General features: G+C 44.8%; 1 protein-coding gene across 1 annotated transcript in view; it reads left to right on the top strand.

Moving 5' to 3' along the window:
* The window catches only part of TRPC5 (transient receptor potential cation channel subfamily C member 5), a 335,394-nt gene that overhangs the window by 292,796 nt on the left and 29,763 nt on the right, over positions 1 to 12,835 (top strand). Inside the window, exon 7 of the mRNA XM_059910345.1 lies at positions 4,008 to 4,203. Within this exon, the coding sequence (XP_059766328.1) occupies positions 4,008 to 4,203 (196 nt within the window). The remainder of the gene's footprint in view (positions 1 to 4,007; positions 4,204 to 12,835) is intronic.

Genomic DNA, 12,835 nt, shown 5'->3' with positions numbered 1-12,835 from the left:
ACAGCATGACATGTGCCTTTATGGACTAAGGCTGGGCTGCTATGGGAGAATAAAAGAGGATCATCTAACCCCACCTTGTAGGAAAGGAGTCAGGGGAAACTTCTAGAGGAGGTGGGGCTTCAGCTGAGCCTGGCAGGTCAAACAAGAGTTGGGCAGAGAAGGAGACAGGACAGAAGCAGAGACTAGAGGTTGGGAGTAGGGTGGGAGCACTCCAAACAGAGTTAGAAGCTTGTCAAAGGCAGGATGAAATGAGAAATTGCAGGTCTGGGGAACCGCAAAATGGGTAGGGATAACCAAAGAGATGACCATGCCTTTGCTCCATGTGTGTTATCAGCACAACTTGTGAAAGGATGATGGCACTGCTTTCTCCCAAGGAACCTTTCTCTTCTGGTATATCCTCCAGTTCTTCACTGGTCAGAATGAAGTCCAGAGGGGTAAATCTTCTCTATACTCCTGCTACCTTTTTTCTTTTTTAAAATATTTATTTATTTATTTACTTATGGCTGCGTTGGGTCTTCGTTGCTGTGCACCGGCTTTCTCTAGTTGCGGTGAGCGGGGGCTACTCTTCGTTGTGGTGCGCGGCCTTCTCATTGCAGTGGCTTCTCTTGTTGCGGAGCATGGGCTCTAGGCGTGCTGGCTTCAGTAGTTGTGGCACGTGGGCTCAGTAGTTGTGGCTCGAGGGCTCTAGAGCGCAGGCTCAGTAGTTGTGGCGCACGGGCTTAGTTGCTTTGCGGCTTGTGGGATCTTCCCAGAGCAGGGCTCGAACCCGTGTTCCCTGCATTGGCAGGCGGATTCTTAACCACTGCACCACCAGGGAAGTCCCTCCTGCTACCTTTTGAAAGATTAAGTCCTCATCTCAAAGACAGGACTTTCAGCAAGGGTCATGAGAACTACAGTTCCCATCTCTATTCTACTGAGCAGCTCTTAGCTTTGTGATCTATTTATGGATGGCTCCCAACATGCACAAATCCCCCTTAACCAGATGGTATGGATTTGTCTTCCCAACAGTTAATATCAAGTCTTCTTGAATCTTTGTATCTTCACTTTGTGCCCCTTGTTGAGCTAGCAAGTTCCATATGTTTGCTGACTCTCTGCTAAATAAAAATGGACTGATTGTTTTCTCTCAGGTCATCTCCTTTAAAATCAAAATAATATTCCTTTGGCATTAGGATCTGCAGTTTGGTCAGCAAGTCTTTCTATCCCTGTGATAATTGTATTATGGACCTGACCACCAAGTACCCTTAGGTAATGGCCCTTTCCCTGTGAATTCAACTGAGTCTAGAAGCCTAGAAGACAGAGCTTCCTATAGATGTCTCATCAAATGTGCTTATCTACCCCAAATGTCAGTCACTCATTTTATCCGGGCATGCCTTTCAATAAACCAGATTCTCCTAATGGCCAGACCATGTTGTGACATTTTGTGCCTCATGTCAAGGGCATTCTCACTATCAACTGCCAAAACTGAGGAACAATCTTTACCCCTTTTCTTATCTCTTGTACAGTTATACCTATAGGGTCTCCCTAACTAGAATATCACCACAGTTTAGGGCAGATTTTAAATGCCCGGACTTTCACTTTTAGGAAACTTTGTTATCAGTCATTGGAATGGCTAGTATTAAACTCTACGCTCAAGCATTAACCATTGCAATTTTCATTGTTATGGGGCTGGGGGTGAAGGAGTGTAACATCATCCATTCTGGAGAAGCAACTGATGAAGTAAGACCCTGCCAACATATTGATGACATACTTGCCCTGGCTTGTGGCCTTGTTGTCTGTCATGCAATCAACAAACACATAATGAGTGCTTTCTATATTCAAGGACACTCAACTTCCAGCGACTCTGGTTCTTCAGTGTCATTCCTACTTGCTGCAGCTGCTTTCTGTTTTTCTGAACTATATATTCCCTGGCTTTTGTTTATCCAGCTGCTGGGCTAGCTTCTTGTGCCGTTGCTGGCCTCCTGCCTGCCCTGACTTCAAATGGACACGGCCAGGTCCTAGATAGGCCTTCCTAACAGAATCAGACTCTTGAACCCTATATCTGCCCCATTTTTGAAACTCTGCCTGGCTCTGTGATGCATTGTATTGCCTGGCCCTGACTTGTAGAATCTCCTGGAAATTCAGATCCTGTGATAGGTCTGACTTGCCATATCCTGGTTCTTGTTCCCTGGCCCTTGAAGTCCAGACTCTCATCTTACTGTTGATTCTCAAATGTTTCACCATCTGGCACTTACTTTCATCAAACAAAAAACAGATTTCTTCCTTCTTGGCTAGCTCTCAAGTAATGTGATGCTGAAATGATAGTGGGAGCTATCCACAATGATTAGAGAAGAACCATTGAACAGGTTGAAAAGGGCTATGTGCCTGTTGCCCAGGCAGCCCCGAAGGAGGCCCCCTGAGAATCAGGCCACTGCAGAGCACAACCTTCATCAAAATGATCTAACACTCACTGTGCAGCCTACTGAATGTGCAACTGTCAATGGGTTTGGAATCTTCTAGACCTTAATCCAGTGATAACTGTAAGAGTGATATGTCTTCATTCATTTATTCAACAAATATTATTGAGTGCCTATTACGTGCCAGGTACATAGTAGCTGTATGTCTGTCTCTTTCCTCATAGAGCTTACATTCTAGTGGGGATGAACAGAAAATCAACATTTAAACAAAAATTTACTAAATAATATAATTTTAGAGTTTTAAGTGCTACCAAAAAACTGAAACAAGACAACAGGATATAGAATAACCGGTGAAACTACTTTAGGTAGAGTGACCCTGGGGACCCTGTCTGAGGAAGTGACATTTGAACTGAGACCTCAATGATGATAAGGAGACAGCCATGCAGAGATCAGGGGTAAGACCACCCTCAGACAGAGGAAATCTTTAAAATATTGCCCATACATACCCCCGAAATGAACCCAAGAACCAATCCCTCAGCCTCTCAAAATATATTGGGCTACAAAAACAACACATTTTGAGCAACTGAAAAGTTACATCTATTCTTAAAGTAGCATTTCTTAACTTCTATGCCTCTTCCGTGTGCTTGGGAAAAGGTTGGTTTGTGCCACCCAGGAGCTGGCTGCACTGTATCGCTGTATGCACAGATTTCTGAATATGATGCAAAAGAAACCCTGGACCCCCAAAACATATCATTGCAAAAGTTACATATTTGGATGTGGAGACTATGAGAGGAAACCATAATTTGTGAAGCCACCTAATGGAGAATAATGCAGTGGTTTGGGGAGGTCAGAAGAACCTGGATTTGAATTCTGGCTCAGCACATATAAATCATATAAATGGGTGACCTTGGGCAAGATATTCAATCTCTGAACCTCTGTTTCCTCAGCAGTAACAATAAAGTTTTTATAAGGATCATAATGTTAATGTATGTAAAGTGCCTAGTATGCTTATATAGTTAAGTCCTCAATAATTGTTAGTTAATATATCATTAAAAATAATTCATATAAATGTTCATTCAAGAATCCTTAAGCTCCTCCACTGAGCTTAGCTCCATTCTGGGCCCTGTGGGAGCCACAAAAGAAGTATCAGAAATGGTGTAAGTTGCTCATGTTCACTCAGCTGGCAAGTGTCAGAGCTGAGCTTTTAACCTAGGGCAATCTAATCCAAGCACCATATTCTTAGCCACTGCACTTACTGCCTCTATGTAATTAGAAAGCTGGTAAACCACGTGGTCTGAAGATGAAGGAGAAAGTTCGGTGTAGGAAGTAGCCCTTGAAATAAATCTTGGAAAATTATAGGCTCTGCATAGATTGAGAAGAGGGAGATGGTATTCCAGGTGCAAAGGCAAAGCATAAGACATAGAAGTGGGAACAAACAAACTGACCTGGCTGGTTCGTGTTGGGGAAGAGACCAAAATACGTGAGATCATGAGTCTGCCTGTTGGGATGCAAATCAGGCAGCCTCCTTACTAATTAAGCGAATCACCTCATGTTTTTTGCTCTTTTCTTGCTCCTCCTAGAGAATTAACTAGCCTATTCTTTGATCTCTTTTAGGCTCTTTGAAACCCTTCAGTCACTCTTCTGGTCTGTATTCGGCCTTTTAAATCTCTATGTTACCAACGTAAAAGCCAGACACGAGTTCACAGAGTTTGTGGGAGCGACCATGTTTGGGACGTACAACGTCATCTCCCTGGTAGTGCTGCTGAACATGCTGATCGCCATGATGAACAACTCCTACCAGCTTATTGCCGTGAGTAGCTTTGCTCTCGAAGGGCGGTTACCTTGGTTTCAGGAGTGGTCACAGTGGCCTGGAGCCCATTGGAAACTCAATGATATAGTCTGTCTGCCTTAGTTATTTTACATTAGCTTTTCCAGCTATTAGATTGAATTATTTCTTTCCAAGGTAACTCAGTTTGGACCCTTAGTCCATTGGATCTCAGTAGTCTAGAAGATGTTCTAGTTAATAAGACTTTTGGGTTACCTGTTAAAATTATGTTTAAATCTCTGAATCCATTTTCTTGCCTTAGTAAGAAGAGCTCAGGAGGTATGAGCAGTTTGGCTACAACATATCCCCTCACTAATCTCCAGGGTTGATTGAGCTGATCCAGTTCTCTAGGCGGGAGGGCTTTATCTCCATCTTCACTGCAGACATCTCCCTCCCAAAACTGAGCAGTCCATTGCCAAGGACAACCTTCTCAGAGAGTGGCTATTTTTTATTTTTATCAACAATGTATGAGTAACTGCAGTCCACTGTGACATGCTCTTAAGTAGAGTCTATCGCTGAATCTTTGACCATCATGTTATCATTTAGAACAGTAGCACTTATTACTCTAAACGAGAAATGGCGAAGGTATAGGATATGGGATCAGTCCCAGCCCTGTCCTGGTTTTTGATGTCAAAATAAACATCTAAACTTAGCTTATTTTCTTATGATCTAACTATCATTTCTAGAAACGGAGTATTAGCAAAGGAGTTCTGGCTATCTGAGGTCCTGCTTACTTGAGTATCAGTGAATTTGTATCTTTAGTTGTATATGTGTATATATATACCATATTTTCTTTACCCATACTTTCTTTGTCCATCCATCAATGGATACTTAGGTTGTTTGCATGTCTTGTCTATTGTGAATAATACTGCAGTGAATATGGGGGTGCAGATATTTGTTCAAGACAGTGATTTCATTTCCTTCAGATAAATACCCAGAAGTGCAATTTCTGGGCCATATGGTAGCTCTACTTTTAATTTTTTAAGGAACCTCCATGCTGTTTTCCATAGTGGCTGCACCAGTTTTCATTCCCACCAACAGTACACCCGGGTTCCCTTTTCTCCACACCCTCACCACAACTTATCTTTTATCTTTTTTATAATAGGCATTCTAACAGGTATGAGGTGATATCTCATTGTGATTTTGATTTACACGTACCTGTTGGTCATTTGTATGTCTGACTCGATGGTCTTTAATATCCTTGCCAGCTCTGATATCCTGTGAGTCTGAGTGTCTACAGATGAATAGGATAGGCTCTCAAGGTCCCTTCTAGGTTGAAATTCTATCTGTTGCTTTTGAAATGGAATATAGTTCAATTTCTCTCTCTCCTTCAAACCCAACTAGGCCAACAACTCTGAAACACTCTATGCTCACTCCTAGCCTGTCTTTATAAGGGGGAAAGGCATAGAATTTCAGGGGCTTATTTTTCCACCACTATGCCTATCAGCCAAACCCCCTACTCCTACCAAAGATGGCAATATTCATGCTGAGGCATTTGTCATTTTCTCCCTGGTTGTCTTGCAGCTGATTGTTCCTCATGGCAGAGGAAAAGAGAGATAGGGCTGTAGCATCTCCTACTGAGCTCAGTGACATTTTGCTAGGAAGGGTAGAAATCTTCAACTCCAGCTCTCTCACTTGCTGGTAGTAAGTTGTGTTTTCATGCTACCTACTGTTGCACCTGAAGAAAACACCTCAGCTTGAGGGAGAGCTGGGGGGTGGGGTTTGCAGAGAGATGGCCTTAATAGGGTCTATATCATCTCACACATCTAGAGTCATGGCCAACCATCATGAATACTACCCACTGCTTTGGGATCCTCTGCTAATGTGTCTTTACCATTTGGAATCGGATCCAGTGGGATCCTGATATTGGGCAACCTGATTCCAAAAATATCTGGCTCTGCTTACATGGTAAAGACCAGCAAGTAGATTTGATTCCACTTGCAACATCTCCACTTCAGTATTAATGCAGTTTTTAGAAAGGTCCAGATATGGGGGAAAGGTTACAGGAAGGGAAGCCACTGAAGACAAAAATCTCTCCTGCTTCAAAAGGTACCACAGGCTGACTCAGTCTAAGTAGAGACTCAGTTATTGACAGGCTTCACTGTGAATCTGTTCACCTGTGCTCTGTGGTCCCGGCCAACATCAGCAGGTGAAGCTGGCCATATTGTATATTATTATTAGTGTTGTTTGCAATTAGCAGTGATTTACTCTCCTCCCTTTGTCCTTACATCTCCCTCAAGCTGCTTGTTTCCCTCTGTGACGCTTCTTTCAACACATCCACCTTGTCTCTGCCGTTCCTCATGTGTATGCTCCCCGTTCCATCAAGTGAAGCTGCCCTTGATACCATTTTAATCAAATTCACCCATATATAAATATTAGGTGGGAGAAACAGACCAGTCCCAGAAAAGTCATTTAACTCAGGCCCTCTTCCTACCCCAACTCACCCACAAAGGGCATCTCTGTTGCCTGAGATCGGTCCTCAGAAAACATGAGGCTCATGATGATCTGTGACCAAGCTTCACTCAGCAAGTTAATAAGAACCCTCGGTTTCTTTGGCTGCTGTGAAGTGTTCACGCTAATGCTGAGAGCAAGTAAACAGCGCTTGCCTCACTAAGCCACATCTGCTGGATGGCTTGGGGAGAGGCCATATATGTAGGACTGGTTGTCTCCCTTGGGGTGGCAGCATTTGGAGGCTCAGATGATGGATGGACTCTCCCACTGCGTAAGACAGCCATGCAAATGAAGACATTCTTCAGAAAAATACCTGGCGCTGCAAAAACAGCGGGCAAGGCTGGAAGGGGCCACTGCACACCATGGAAGTGCCAAGGAGGGCAGGTGGTCTCCCCGCCTTCCCCTAGTCATCCGGGACCAACCTCAGACTCTCAAAGCTCAGAGAAGAAGGCAGCACTTCACACGCTACACCATGATTTGTAACTAATCAAGCAGATAAACAGCTGCTATGCACTATTACAGTCCCCGGTTGTTAAAATATTAAAATATTTTCATACCAGTTGGTAAATAGCTGTCACTCCGGCTGTTGCCTCTGGGACACCTCCAGGTCACCCCACAATCCAGCAAGTAAAGGGTAACACCTGGAGCAGCAGGTATCATCCATGCCCCTGCTCCAGCGCTATTGTTGGCGTACATTCTGATTGGTCAGTTTCTCAGTCTGACTATTATTGTGGCGGGTACAGTGCTAAAATGCTCCCCCGAGACTTCCCGCCCTGATCATTAGGATTGTGAATATGATGAGATAGCACACTTGTGATTACGTTGCATTACATGGCAAAAGGGGTTTTGCAGATATAATTAAGGTTACTACTCAGGGAAATTATCCAGGTGGGCCTAATCTAATCACATGAGTTTTAAAAGCGGAGTTTTCTCCAGCTGGTAGCAGAAGAGAATGTCAGAGATTTGAAGCACATGGAGGATTTGATGTGTCATTGCTGGCTTCAAGATGGAGGGAGTCATGTGGTAAAAAAATACGGGCAGCCTCTAGGAGTTGAGAATGGCCCCCAGCTGACAGCCTGCATGGAAGTGGGGACCTCAGTCCTACTACCACAAGGAAATGAATTCTGCCAACAACATAAATGAACTTGAAACAGATTCTTCTCTAGACTCTGAGTCTCTGGATAACAGCTGAGCTATGCTGACACCTTGATTTCAGTCTTGGGAAGGCCACTGTGACTGAAGTGGAGTACACAAAGGGGAGAGAAGTAAGAGATGAGGTCAGAGAGGTAATGGGGGTGAGGGACAGATCATGTAGGGCCTGATAGACCTTTGTGAAGACTTCGGCTTCTTCTCTGAGTGAAATGGGGAGCTGTGGGTTTTAAACAGAGGAGGTACATGATCTAACTGGCATTTTAATAAGATTGCTGTGGCTGATTGAAAAAAGATGGAATGGTACCGGGACAGAGACAAATTATGAGACCATTGCATTGACCCAGACAAGAGCTGTTGGTGGCTTAGACAAGGGTGGTCATGATGGACACAATGAGAAATGGTCAGGTTCTAGATATATTTCAGAAATAGATCCAGTTTGCTGATGGAGATGTGGGGTGTGAACAAAAGAGAGGAGTCAAGGATGACACCATGATTTTGGGCCTTGAGTAACTGGAAGGGTGGATTCATCCCTTACTGAGTTGGGGAAGAGTGGGAAAGGAACAGGCTTGGGAGGGGGCAGAGATCCAGAGTTGGGTTTTAGACATGTAGAGTGAGAAATGCCTATTAGACATCTGAGTGGAGATGTTGGGTAGGCAGTGGTTTACAGGTCCAGCGGAGAGGCTGGAGACAGAGATTTGGGAGTCGCAGTATGTCCACAGTATTTAAAACCATGGGACTTGGAGAGATCACAACGGGAGTGACTGTGCATAGAAAAGAGATCCAAAAATGAGGCCCAGGGTACTCCAACGTTTAGAGGTTGGAAAGACAGAATTGATCACGCAAAGAAACTGAGAAAGAACAACCAGAGAGGTAGGAGAAAAACCAGAGTAGTGGACTATATTACAATATGTACGATTTCCCAGTATACTGGTAAAGCCATAAGCTGGAGAGTGGTAGAGCCTAGATTTGAACTGAGGTAGTCTAACCCCAAGGCCCATGCGCAGAACCACTATCCTATCGCATTGACACTTACCTTGAGGCCAAGAAGCACGGGAAATGCACTTTCACTACAAGGTCCCTAACATCTTCTTTCCTGCCCCAGTCATACCACCATTCTGAACTGTCTGATCACCTTGTCATACCAGTTCCAGTGCCTGTAGATTTCATTTAGATAGGAATCACTGACACTTCATCCAACACGACTGTGTACTCTTAGTACCCAAGACCTGTTTCTTAATAAAACATAAACCCTGCCAGCTAAGTCATCTAAGGGATAGCATATCCTCCTCCCAAGTGAAGGAGCTGCTCAATTCAAGTTGTAGAAATTTTATGACATTGGAGCCAAGCCGTTTCAAATTTTAATAACTGTCTCTTCCCTTTGGGATGCCCTCCAGCAATCTAGATACCGATTTTTCTCATTGCCGCTTTGACTTTTCCCTGTTGCCAAACCATTGTCTGGAATCTGATCAGAAATTGCTACATTTCACTAACAAGAAAACAAACATTCAGAATGGCAGAGGACATTTTCATAGTCCCCTCCACTCACCCCAGGTGATGGGGAACCTATGAAAACCTGCTGATAATCCCATTTCAGTCAAAAATCTACATTTTCTGGTAGGTTCGGAAAAATCCACAAAGGCTAGGTGCTATAAATGATATAAAGGTAAAGACACAGTAGATGCCTTTAGGGAGCTTTAAATCTAGAGGGAAAAGTCTGCCTTGAGTAAAATAACAATAGTGCTATTACCGTGAGTATATAATAGTAGTGATTACAGAGAGCATGGGCTCAGGAGTAGTCAGACTGCCTGGATTTGAAACCTGGACTGCCACGTAGTGTGGTTTGGGGCAGCTTAACCTCTTCCTGCCTCATTTGACTCCTCTGTAAAATGGGGATGGATGATTAGGCTTTTCATCTGCTGCTTACTCTCAGATCCATTCCCTGTTCATTTCCTGCTCTGTTCTGTGTCAGGGAACTACATTCCTCACAGCCCCTTGCCATTTGTTTCTGTGTGGGTTTGACCAAGCAGAAGGTAGGAAGAAGAGAGAAGCTAGGATATTTCTTCCCCATCCCCAACCTCACTTTTTGTGGCAACTCCAGCAGCAGCTGCGTTTCCTACGTGGCTCACCTCCAGCTACCACCAGGCAGGGCAGCCCCATCTTGGCTCGAGCTCCCACCAGATAGCCCCAGTCTACAAGCTCTGGAAACACCACTCACCACATCTTCCAGTCGTCCCTCCAACTCCAGGGATAAGAGGGGTTTCCTGTTGCTGCTAATCTCTGAGTTGCCTCACTGCCCTCTGTCTGGTTTCTCAGCTCTTCCATCACCTGTGACTACCCTCTGTATTAAATCTCCACGTTTGAAAGGCTTAAAGTGATTTCTGTTTTTCTGGCTACCCCCCAACCAGTACCTATCTGATTGCGTTGTTGTGAGGTTGATTTAGAAATTACACATTGAGCTGGGCCTTGAGGTCAAATCTGGAAAGACAGAAAAGTGAGGATGGCTTTCAGATCTCATTTCTGGCAGGGAAATAGCTTGCACACCAGCAAGGATTGGCCTGGTGTTTATGGGGTCAGTAAGAGTGTAGGAGCTGGCCTCACTCCTTTCTACCTTCCATTCTTTGATTCCGCATGAAAATATCTTCAGATGGGAAGGATGTCCTTCCTGTGCCAACAGGAAACATGTCCCAGCAAGCAGGAGAAGCATGAAGCGGAGTCACATCTCTAGGAGCTGGATGATGAAGTTTAGAGCCTGCCTTTAGAAAAATAATTTTTAAAGATGGGATCTGCTTTTGTGGCTTCCCACATCCCCATGCTGAGCCCTCATGCTGCTGTCTGCCTGGCTTAGCACAGCACCCCGGGTTGACTGCCTTACCTTACCCAGACCTTACCTGGACAAGACCCTTGCCTCCACCTCTAGGCCCAAGCTGAGGTCTTTCCCAGTTTCCTAAGGCTTAGAGAAATCAGTAATAAGAATACAGTGAGTATCTGGCATAGATACAAGCCTTTATTAAGTCCCAGGCACTTTCTATCTCATATCATTATAACTACTATAAAAAAAAAAATGGTTCTGAAGAACCTAGAGGCAGGACAGGAGTAAAGACGCAGACATAGAGAATGGACTTGAGGACAGGCGGAGGGGGAAGGGTAAGCTGGGCGGAAGTGAGAGAGTGGCATGGACATATATACACTACCAAATGTAAAATAGCTAGTGGGAAGCAGCCGCATAGCACAGGGAGATCAGCTCGGTGCTTTGTGACCACCTAGAGGGGTGGGATAGGGAGGGTGGGAGGGAGGGAGACGCAAGAGGGAAGAGATATGGGAACATATGTATATGTATAGCTGATTCACTTTGTTATACAGCAGAAACTAACACACCATTATAAAGCAATTATACTCCAATAAAGATGTTAAAAAAAATAATAATAACTACCATTTATTGAGCACTTATAATGTGCCAGACACTATACAAAGCACTTTTCATGTATATTTTCTCATTAAATCCTTACAACTACCTGAGGTAGGTACTATTAACAATTCAATTCTATAGGTGAGGAAACTGAGGCACAGAGGTCAAAGTGACTGGCCCAAGGGCACACTCTTCATAAGGGCCCCAGCAGGTCTGTCTGATCCAAAGTAATAATGAAACCATACCTCCTCCTTTCCTGCCTGCAGCCCAACCCCCCAGGCCCTGGTGCAAGCCTTCCACACAACCTCAGACTCCCCCAGCTTCACCCTTCTGCTTGGTTCACGGACTCACGGACTCTCCCCTGGCTTCTAACCAGAGGGATCCTCTAAGGAGCCTTCTCCTTGTTTCTGGAGACTAAGTGACTTATTCTGTTTTCCTCAGCTGAGATTTCCTGCCCCCAGCCCCCAACACAGACACACACACACACACACACACACACACACACACACACACACACACACTAGCTCTCCTTTTCTTTCCTTTTTTTTTTTTGCCCACCAGACTTCAAACTTCTGGTTTCTTCTTAGTTCTGTCCCTAATACTCCCAGCATCCCCAAATGAACAATCAGACAACCCACCTGAAATCCTCACACCCACAGAGGGTAAAAAGGTCAGAGCTACGAAGCTTATTGGCATGACAAGAACTCCTCGTTCAACTTACACATCCTGCCTTGGGCCCTCTCAGCCCTGTTCCTTCCCAGACAGCTCTTGGACGCTTGAAAGCCTCACTTGAAATTATATCCACACCAGTAAATGAGCTGACTATCCACCCTCCAGCTTCAGGGGAGGAGAGAGGAGCATTCTCTCCGCAAACGCTGCAGGGGGCACCAAAGGCTGACTTTTCAGACTTCCAGCCCTGCCTGGGCCTGGCCCTCCCCCTGGTGGTCTAACACAGAAATGGACTCCTGTTGATTCTGCATCAACACCCACTCGTGGTTTTGTCAGCAAGCTGTCTGAGAGCCCGCATCTGCTGGGGATGAGAGAACTCTGCCTCAAAACGCTGAGGGTTATACTTTGGCAGGTCTCTGCTGAGCCTTTGATGCCTGCTGCTGCCTGGTAATGATCTTGGTGACCGACAAAGATGCAAGTGGAAATGGGAAGAGGACAAGTGAAGGGAAGTGGGTTTCCTTTCCCTGTGCTAAAGGACAACCAAACAGGGCAGATGCCTGGGCTGCTTCTCTGCATCCCAGACTCACCTGTCCTGGATGTTCATCAGGAACATCAGTCGTTGTCATGGAGACTCTATCTTGGGTAACTCAAACAGAAACAGGACCAACTATGTAAGTGACAGGAAGGGCCTAATGCCCAAAGAATACCTCTGCTCTTCTGCCAGCTGACTCCTTTACTCTTTCATCCATTCACTTAACAGTAACTATGTCTTGGATGGATAAATGAATGAATTTAACAAATGATTATTGAGAGACTACCATGTACTCTACTACGTTCTTGGCACTGGGGATACAGTAGGTAACGGGAGCAAGAAAGATGTGGTCCCTGTTCTCATGGGGTTGACAGTCATGGAACTACAGTTTCAAGTTTCACTATTTG

The sequence above is a fragment of the Balaenoptera ricei genome, chromosome X (assembly GCF_028023285.1).
Source record: "Balaenoptera ricei isolate mBalRic1 chromosome X, mBalRic1.hap2, whole genome shotgun sequence".
Classification (NCBI taxonomy): domain Eukaryota; kingdom Metazoa; phylum Chordata; class Mammalia; order Artiodactyla; family Balaenopteridae; genus Balaenoptera; species Balaenoptera ricei.
The sequence above is the reverse complement of the archived record's forward strand: the minus strand, read 5'-3'. Positions and strand labels throughout refer to the sequence as shown.